Source organism: Lycium barbarum, chromosome 10 (genome assembly GCF_019175385.1).
Source record: "Lycium barbarum isolate Lr01 chromosome 10, ASM1917538v2, whole genome shotgun sequence".
In the NCBI taxonomy this organism is placed as follows: Eukaryota; Viridiplantae; Streptophyta; class Magnoliopsida; order Solanales; family Solanaceae; genus Lycium; species Lycium barbarum.
The window spans coordinates 31,794,755-31,804,779 of record NC_083346.1 but is presented as its reverse complement, the minus strand read 5'-3'; the positions used below and the strand labels follow the sequence as shown (position 1 = coordinate 31,804,779).

Genomic DNA, 10,025 nt, shown 5'->3' with positions numbered 1-10,025 from the left:
TATAGGATCTAATTACTATACATAAGGAAGAGAATATTTACAATATTTACATAGTCTATCAGGAAGCTCAAAAATGAACGAAGCGAGGGGGTTTATTGCCCCAACTTACCCCCAACAAGCTGTAGAAATAGAAACGCACCCAAATGGCTCACATTTCTTTTCCTTTAATTTTAATCGTATAATATTGTAATGGAATATATAATTCTTTTGTTTAAGCTGTATTAAGGGAAGGAACGAAGAGTATGATATAGGACACAATAAAATTTGATATGATATAGTCCTCAAGTATGTATTTAGATACAAACATCAATTAATAATTACAATTATACAAAGCTTATAGCAATTCGGGGAATGGTCTCATAAAGTTGTCCTCAAGAACTGTACGACAAAATATATGACTGCCAGGAGCAATGCAATTTGGTAAAAATCCCTCTGAAAGCTGTCATCCCTTTGAAAGAACTGGATCATACAAGCACACAACTTTTCGTCAGATTAGACAAGATAATTATAAAATGCCATAAAACATTGCAAAAGTTTCTTGATATATAAAGCTAATCTCCAAATCTACAACTCCGTAGGTTCGTTATGTTTAATTTATTTACTTCCTCCGTCTCAATTTATGTGGTGGTATTTGAGTGCACACGCTGAGTTCTAAGAAAAGAAAAAAAGACTTTTGAAACTTGTGGTCACATTTGTATGACTATAAATAATTTCATTAAGGGGTAATAAGAAATTTAAAACTAAGTTGTTTCTAAATAAAGAAGTATGTCATTCTTTTTTGCGGCAGACTTAAAAGGAAAGTGTGAACGGAGCAAAGGAGTAATAAACTACCACCTATATCATCAAATTAAGACTAGGAATGTCAAACGGGGTAGGTTGGAGCCGGTGAAGTCTCAAACTGCAAAATATTTACTTTGCCCTGCCTAATGAGTCTATGAATTTGGACAAGAAAGTACCATAAAATAAAATAATTTCAAGATTTGAGACTTTTAAGTTTTTAAGAAGGATTACCTTTGCTGGATCACCATAAGGGTCAGGATAGACATCCATGTCCTTATTCTCTTCAGCAGATTTAGAATTCAAGTCCTTGACAAAATCAGCAACATCTTTTCCAGCTTCAACAGTGGCAAAGAGTCGTCGCGATGCCCAGAAATAAGCTTGAGCAATGATGGATGATCCTGATATATCCCACTGCTCTTCATGCTCAACTACTTGCCCACTAATTTGATTCAAAGTGAATCTTGAGTTCACTTTGATGATCAGACCCCCTCCTATGCTAGCAAGCAAAGACTTCGGTTTTCCTTTTACTGTCCACTTAATATTCAACACACTTGTTGATAACATCACCATTTCTTGCACACTCTGCAGAGCAATAAAAAATGGGAAATGTAGATTTGTTTAGAATATGGTGCTGAATGCTATAGACCAGGTAAAGATCCCAATGATCGAGATGTGCAAAGACCTAAGTTCAGGCCGTGTGCTTAGCTACATTGTCCGAAGAGGGTTCAATTGAATCATTTTTGTCGAAAAAATATACTTTAAAAACAGTGTAAAAATAGTTATTTTGCATATATTATATACACATAATTTTTAGGGCTTTTTTCATTTTTGGCCCGTTGGCGAAAATCATTTACGTGTGCTAGCCAAAATATATACACTGATTATGTATATTATATGTATGCTCAGGGGCGGAGCCACATTGGCTCCAAGGGGTTCATCCGAACCCCCTCGACGAAAAATTACAGTGTATTTTTAGAGTTAAAATTATTTTGTTATGTATATATCGTAGATGTTGAACCCTCTGACTTCTTCGTGTATTTACCTTTTAGAATTTTTGAACCCCCTGAATGAAAATCCTGGCTCCGCCACTGTGTATGCTGGCTATTTTGTAGGTTAGATCACTGAAAGGCATTGGACTATAATTATCTCAATTTTTTTTTTATCACCTCAACCTGAGGAATCTTCTGGTGAAGCGGCAAAGTTATTTCAAAAACTGCTTTAAGTCGCAAGTTTGAACCCCAATTGCTGCTTTTTTGGGGGTTTTAAATCCCCTTATTAGAATTCCTAACACCACTACTGTTTCAGATATTAGCCCCAGTATTTTGCATATGTCCTTTTTGCATAAAAAAGGTTGTAAGTCCAGGTTGTTAAGTGTAATAGATATCCCTAACACCCCCTAAACAAATCAAAGAGGCACCTAAAAGCTCTTAAAATGTTACCGGTTTAGGATTCTGTAGTGCGTCAGTTATCCACAGTGGTCTCTTGTACTTCTCTCGCCCCGTGAAACTTCTGACTGGATCCTGCATTTGATTATGAGGCAATAGATTCAGATGCTAAATGATTATTATAAGCCAGAGCATTTGTGGTCCATATAATTTTAGTGCTGCCAAATTTGGTGAAATATTTACGTGATGGAACTTGCACCAGTAAAAAGAAGCTACACCAGTAAACCAGGTATAGTTGAAGCAACGTAAAGTTAGACAGGATCATATCTATAATAACTGAAATTCGATACCCAGTGATAATTTGCATAACTTGTTTTCTTGTCCGGCAATGGCTTATCGAATTAGTTAACTATGAACAAAGGTGGATTCAGGATTTTGAGGTTCCGGTCTATGAACCATTTTCAAGACTAATGAACTAAAACCATTAGTTTCCAAAACTACCTTAAGTACACTGACACGTGTACAAGTTTTACATTATCAAGTATCTTAACATGTTGTAACAAGTAACATACTTTAGTTTCAGGTAACTAATCCCACTAATTATTGATAATTACCTGTACTTACTTTTAGAAAACCTGATTAGAGTACAAAAGTTAAACTCTTACTTTTGTCAACTTTTGTTTATCCCAAGTAGCACTAGAATACCAAAAAAAAAAAAAAAAAAAAAAGAAAAAAAGAAAATGTAGTACTAATTAATTAAGCAAGTGAATAGTATAAGAAACACAAGTTAGTATGGCCAACCTTGTACTTGACAGACACAGCAAAGGTACCCACGGCGCGATTGCCTTCACGAAGCTCAAGAATATCTCTAACAAGTTGCCTAGCAGTAGCTTCAACAGAAGGGCTGCTAATGCATTCAAATTCATCGCAAAGTTCCCCAAAATTCATTTCATCTACCAGTTTATCACCATCTGATTTTTCCATTGCTGTTGCATCTTCACTAGATAACTCTGTTCTATTGGAGTCATTGACAACTGCCTCATATTCAACAAAACATTAGATAAATATTCACTCAACAGTTTAACTGAATCCAGTATTTCTTTACACAGAACACAAATACATAAGCGAAAAATCACTACAATTTCACCAAATATTAAGTTCCAAATACGAAGTTATAGAAATGCAATTGTTCAATGGTGAGACCATAAAAAGTAAAACACGTCAAGTTTAAATCCTGATAGTGTCTCAATGCAAGCAAGTATGCTATTAGTAGTACTCCATCCATCCAATATTTACGTGACACTTTTTGCTTCCTGAGAGTCAAGTTGACTATTTCTGAAACTAAACTGGATTAGATTAATTCTATATTTTAAAATTACACTTTGGCTATTCAAAAGCTACACGAAAGGCACTATAAGTTAGAGTTCTTCTTTTCAATATGATAAAAAATATATTTTAAAATATTGATCAAACTTTATATAGTTTGAATCTCAAAAAGCAAAAAACATAACACAAACTGGGATAAAGGGAGTAATATTTATGATGAAAGAAAGAGGGAGATTTACCTCGGAGGGAGAATTTATGGGGTTGATGAATGGAATTAGACTTTGATGAGGAGGAGAAGCCATTGATATTGTTGTTGTTGTGGATGATGGAGTAAAGCTTGTAATTGTAATTGGTGGGAGGAGTAATACTGGTAGTACAAGGAAGAAGAGAAGAAAGGCTCATCTCGTTTGTTTCCCCATGAAACCTCTCTTACTTTGATTCTCTTCATACATTTGGATAAGGTGTGATTTTGTTTATGTGGTTCTTGAGTTTCTGTTTTAAGCTGTAATAGTTCGTTATTTCCTACGTCCCAATGCACACTTTCCTTTGCCCTTTTTCCTTTTTAGTTCCTATAAAAAATAATACTCCATCACCTTTCTATTATTAGAAACAACTTAACTTTAAATATTTTAATGAATGATTTATAGCTATCACAAATGTATAAAATTTATTTTAGACCATAAATTTTAAATTTATTGATTTCTTAAACTTTAGGCCAAGTTAAAAGTGAGATAGAAGGAGTATTATTTAGGTGGGCACATCTTATTATCTGGGCAAATTTCTTGGTTATTAAAATTTTCAGTAATTTCTACAACTTCGTGAACAGGGAGGCTGTTTCTTGTTTCCCATTATTACTCCCATCTATTTGGCTAGCTAGATATAGAATTTAATGAAGAAAATAAGATTTTAAAATTTGTGGTGTTAAATATGTTATAAATAATCGTGTAGCTATAAAAATTTCATATTAAAGGTAAAGTCAAATATTCAAATAAATTGTTTCCAAATTTAGAAGGGATAATTTTAAAGACCTCCCTTCAGGTTTGACTTCATATCATGGTTTATGATACGTTTTTCTCCTCTATTTTAATTTTATTTTGTGACAATTCTTTTAACCTATTTATCATTTATATAAAAAAAAGATTATGACTAATTTGCAAAAAAATGAATTAATAAAATAATGAGACTTTTTTTAGATGTAACTCAAATGTCCCATTGCACACAGGCAAGGAAACCACTATCCAGTATAAAAACGCATTTTACTGGCGAAACACCAAACTCGATCGGCTAATTACATAGGAAAAGTAATCTATCATATTGCTTCTCTATTTCTATGTATAATATTGGAGAAGAACTGACAAAAAATTTCTTGGAAGTTCTCAAAGTAAAAAGAATGTTGAGTATATCTATTGAGACCGAATGTGATCGGACCAGTTGATCCAGACACGTCAGTGTGTCAGTAAGACCTTAGGTCGATAGGAACTCTATTCTAGTATAATTGTAATAGTTATTTATGGTGAATTTGTAATTATGATATAATAGAATTTTAGTTCTTTTAGAATAGGATTACCTTATTAGATTAGGGCAAGGAGAAACCTTACTTGTATATAAGAAGGTCATTATGATGAATGAAAGACATAAATAATTCTTCCAATTTTCTTGTCTCTCTAAATGCACGTTTCTGTCTCGATTTTAACATGGTATCAGAGCCACGTTAGAAAGAACACATAAACCCTAAAATAATGGCAGGTGACGGAGAAACCGGAGTGAAACCATGGGTTTTTCTATGCAAGGGAGAAACCCTCACTGTGACCAAAGTGAAGGAAAAAACGATGGTGCATTCTGCACACATTGTAAGATATCCAGTCACATCGTGGATGGATGTTTTCACCTCATTAGCTATCCGGATTGGTGGCCAGGAAATAAAAAGGAGATGAAAAAATCGGAGGAAGAGGAAGAGGACAACAACAACAACAACAGAGGGGCGGACAGGGATCCGGTCGTGGAAGAGGCAACAATCGGGATAGCGCCATGGTTACCAAGGAAGGAGCTCAGGCTGAGATGGGATTCTGAACACAGGAGGGACAAGACCTCACAATTTGAGCGAAGACATCCGGAAGACTGTGATTCACGTGTTGAATTCTTAAGGAATACGGACCGTATAATTTTTACGGTTGGATATACGGACCGTATGATTTTTTACGATTCGTATATCTAGTTAACCCCTATCGTAAATTGATAATAGTGTGGGGTGAGCCACTGATGTGATTTTACAGTCCCATTATACGGACCGTATAATTTTTTTTACGGTCCGTAAAAGTGGACTGTAAAATCTAAGTCGGTGCCAGATTTTTTTAATGTTATATTTCGTACCACCTCATTTTTATCTCATTGCCCCTCATCTCCTCAGACCGCAAACACCTATAGAAACTTCTCCAACATATGTAATCAACCCCAAGTGAAATCAAGGATTTAAAAGTGAGAATCAAGTGCTAAACGGTTCCAAAGAATTGTCAAAGTTTGTTTCTCCTTATTGTAATAGCTTTGGAAGATACTTCAAGGTGAAATGATCTTGGAATTTAAGTGTTCATGGGTTCTTGAGGTAAGATTTCATCTTATTTCTATGTTTATGAGTTTATATGATAGTTATGCTAAAGTTGGGGAGAAGGAAATTGGTGGAAAGGTTCAAATATAAAGTTGATGTTATTTTGAGTTGTAATCTAACTTGAGTTATGTTGTTAATATGTTTTTGACCTAAAATGATTCATAGAGTCACTTGTTGTTGAAAATATTATCTCATAACGATGTTCGGAGGAGTCACTTGTTGTTGAAAATGCTATCTCATAACGATGTTTGGAGGTACAATGACCTTACGTCACTCCGACAGATTCAGGATGTATTCTTTTCATATTCATGCATTGCATTATATATATATATTACTATACCGAGCCGCGCTATAGTCGGTCGGGTACGTCGCCTATTGTGAAACCATGGGTCAGTTGGGTATTACCACTTAGCCTAATATGGTCGGATACACTTCCACCGATTCTCACGAGGCCGAGTACGATTTCACCAAGCCTTACTATGGCCGTGTACGTTATGATGATGCTGATTCTACACACACACACACACACACACACACATTTATTTATGTTTTCAAAGTTACATCATGCATATCATACGCCCTTCGTGGTAAGTTCAGGTTTTAGGTGGTTCCTCTTCTACTTATACTTGTTTCACTACTTTATTATTACATTCATGCCTTACATACTCAGTACTTTGTCCAACTGACATCCTTTTTTCTAGAGGCGCTGCGTTTCTTGCCCGCAGGTTCAGGTAGACAGACTAACGATCCACCCTGTAGGTTGCTGTTCAGCTGATGTTGGAGCACTCCTCTGGTTCTGAAGTTGCAGTTGTGTTTTGGTACGTTATACTATTGTGTGCATACGGGTATGGCGGGGCCCTGTCCCGACCTTATTATGTCATATACTCTAGTAGAGGCTTGTAGACAGTCATGGTTTAGTTAGTCGTTGTATGGCCCTCTCGGCCTATATGTTTAATATATAGTGTTTCACGATGGCCTTGTTGTCTTGCATAGTTTTGTCCAGCATAGTCATATAGCATGTCTTTTCGTGCTCATCCCTTTTTCAACATACTTCTCATATGATTTGGTAGATTTCTATCTAGTGACCCCTTAAGTCCACTCTTGTCTATGATCATGATATGAAGTATGATTAGAGGTGCTCTGTAGGTAGAGCCCAAGTGCCCGTCATGGATCTTCAGTTTGAGTCGTGACAAACTTGGCATCAAAGCAGTAGCGTCCTAGGGTTGTCTACAAGCCGTGTCTAGCAGAGTCTTGTTTATGGTGTGTTGTGCACCACACTTATAAATAGGAGGCTGTAGGGCATTTAGGAAGATTGTCCTTCTTTCTTATATTAGATCGTGCGTTAGAGCCGTACTAACAAGATTTCTTTTCTAATAACGTACTGTGATTTCAGATATGCAAGTGACATGAGGAGTTTCAGCTAGCCAGAGGGCTAAGACGGTAATGGGATCAGGTGCGAGTTACTTTATTGACGAGGACCGTCCGAGATTATGCCCTCTATTGAGGAAGATCCATTTAAAGACCAAGATGAGTTATCCTCTCGAGTGTCCTCGACTCCAGTGACATTAAGAGAGCAGAAAAGAGCTCCGGTATCGCTAGGACTGCCAGTTCACCACTGGGACCTACTTGCCAGGAGGTGGAGAGAGCAGTACAGTTGTTGACACAACCGGCGACTTCCCAAACTCAGCACCTTGCCAGGATACCAGATTGTCATAGATCTTCAGAGGGATCGAGAAGTTCGTAGTATTGGGAGTCCGTTAATCAGGACTCGCCGATTTTTACAAGACATGATTTAAATGAGAAAGGTAGACCGTCCAAGAAGGCAAGAGTAGTGGATAATACAGGAAACCCCCGAGAGGCAGTAAGCCGCAAGGTTATGGGCAACAGGACAGGTTACCCCCACAGTCGGTGCCGGATCAGGGCTCTCAGGTAGGGACATGGCAGGGGTTGCGAGCATCAGAATCCCTGCGTCAGGTTAATTCGGTTCAGATGAGGCCTTGTTGCAGTCAGTGTGGCCGGACACATGCTAGAATATGTCGTTTGAATACGGGAGGTTGTTTTTGGTGCGGGGTCAGTGGCACTAGATTCGGAGATGTGCAAGGCTTGGTCGAGGGAATCAAAGTGAAAATAGAGGTAGAGATGGAGCTCCTGGATTAGATAGTGCTTAGGACTGCATTCCTGCCTGGGCAAGTTGTCAGTGTCACACCCCGAACCATGGCCTGGGTATAACACGATACTCGGTGCCTGACTGCATGTGACCGAGCGAACCATATGGCTTGCTGAATCATCATGAGGCATACATGAGCGGAAATATAACATGAAACATGATGGGCATGAAGAAAATACATGAAGTCGTAATAATCTGTAAAATACTTGTTTAAAACATAAACGCGAATAATATCATAACTGAGTCAAAATGGCTAACCGACTCTGAAAGTCTGACATGACATACTGGCTTGTCTAGTCTATGAAACCTCTAACACGAGTCGGAACATGAAAACTTACTTGCTGGGACAAGACCCCCAGCATACCTTTAGATGCAAAATCAAATAAAGAAGGATAATATCTAAACCCCGGATGAGATGGGGCTCACCAATAAGCTGGTACGTGTAGATCCTAATGAGCAGAGGCGTCGTCTTGTAAATCAGTACCTGCATCGTGAAATGCAGGCCTCAAGGCAATAACAGGGGATGTCAGTACTTTGAATGTACGGTTATGTAAACACATGCGAGAAATAAGCAGGCACATAATATATAAACATGAAACTGAAACTGAACATGAATGCTGAAACTGAATACTGAAACTGAACATGAACATGAACATGAATACTGAAAACATGAAATAATTTGTAACTGAGATGAAAACATGTTAATAACTGTAATACTGACGTGAACCACCACGGGGAGAAACGTGGAGTCTGATCTCGGCCCGATCAGCTAAGCCATCTTGTACCTTTCCAGGGTACAAGACATGAACATGACATGAATGGATCCAAAATCCCTCAATGGGGGAAAACATGAAGGAATCGTCCTAACTGGGCGGAGCGATCCTTATCCTACGTTAGCATATGTAGTTTCGGGCTATCTGAGCCTTCTCGATATTAATACAACTCCCGAACATGAAAGATAACTGAAGACATGATTGCTGATTCTTAACATGAACATGGATACATGAAGACATGACAACAAATACATATATACAAGCTTTTCATGGAAATAAACATAATATCTCATATCTTGTGTTATAAAACCCATGGGATGAAAATTATGGGTTTTTATAGATTGCAGACTAAGTCTCAATCACCAAAATAGTAAATTAAGACTAATCAACGGAATTATAACTGACAATATAATATATCATGGTTCAAGTGTCTAGGGTTTATCATCAGTATACCTAGAATCCTAAACCTAGTGTGTGTAAACATGAAATACTGAAACACGAGGAAGAACAAGGATGTTCCCACACGTGGATAGCATCTACATACCTGGTAATGTTCCAATTTGCAACAAAAATCAGATCTTGGAAGAAGAATCCTAACCTTTGGTCTTGAATTCCTATAATTGGGTTTTCTTGAAAAACCCTATGTTAAGAGCATGAGATTCTACTTAGGATTCAAGAGAAATTAATAGAATTCACTTAGGATAGTGTTAAGAGGCTTACCTTGATGCTTGGAGAAGTTAAGAGGAGAGGGTTTTCGTGTTAGGGCTTGAGAGGGATGGAAATAATGAAATAAAACTGAATTCCCATTCTTTTAACGTTTCAGTCGCGGCACCGTTATGGACCGTGTTACGGTTCGTAACACATGTTACGGTCTGTAACACTGGACCGTAACATGGGCCAAAATTCCAGTGAACAACTTAGTTTGGAGGTTAGGTTACGGTCACCTGTTACGGGCCATAACACGTGTTACGGTCCGTAACACTGCACTGTAA

At 37.4% G+C, this 10,025-nt stretch overlaps 1 protein-coding gene across 1 annotated transcript; it reads right to left on the bottom strand.

Annotated features, from left to right (window-relative positions):
* Positions 1-248: 248 nt before the first annotated feature.
* LOC132614969 (uncharacterized) lies at positions 249-3,994 on the bottom strand. The gene is made up of 5 exons (XM_060329526.1): positions 3,731-3,994; positions 2,967-3,199; positions 2,220-2,300; positions 1,012-1,362; positions 249-459 (listed from the first exon to the last, which is right to left on the bottom strand). The coding sequence occupies exons 1-5, from the start codon at positions 3,891-3,893 to the stop codon at positions 358-360; spliced, it is 930 nt and encodes a 309-aa protein (XP_060185509.1). The 5' UTR covers positions 3,894-3,994; the 3' UTR covers positions 249-357.
* Positions 3,995-10,025: the final 6,031 nt, after the last annotated feature.

What these genes read in the sequence shown, in the direction of transcription:
- LOC132614969 (XM_060329526.1), bottom strand. Translation starts at nt 3,893, where the DNA reads ATGAGCCTTTCTTCTCTTCTTCCTTGTACTACCAGTATTACTCCTCCC. An exon ending in CCATAAATTCTCCCTCCGAG is followed by an intron (nt 3,200 to 3,730) that starts GTAAATCTCCCT and finishes AATATGAGGCAG; the next exon opens with TTGTCAATGACTCCAATAGA. An exon ending in CTGTGTCTGTCAAGTACAAG is followed by an intron (nt 2,301 to 2,966) that starts GTTGGCCATACT and finishes AATCAAATGCAG; the next exon opens with GATCCAGTCAGAAGTTTCAC.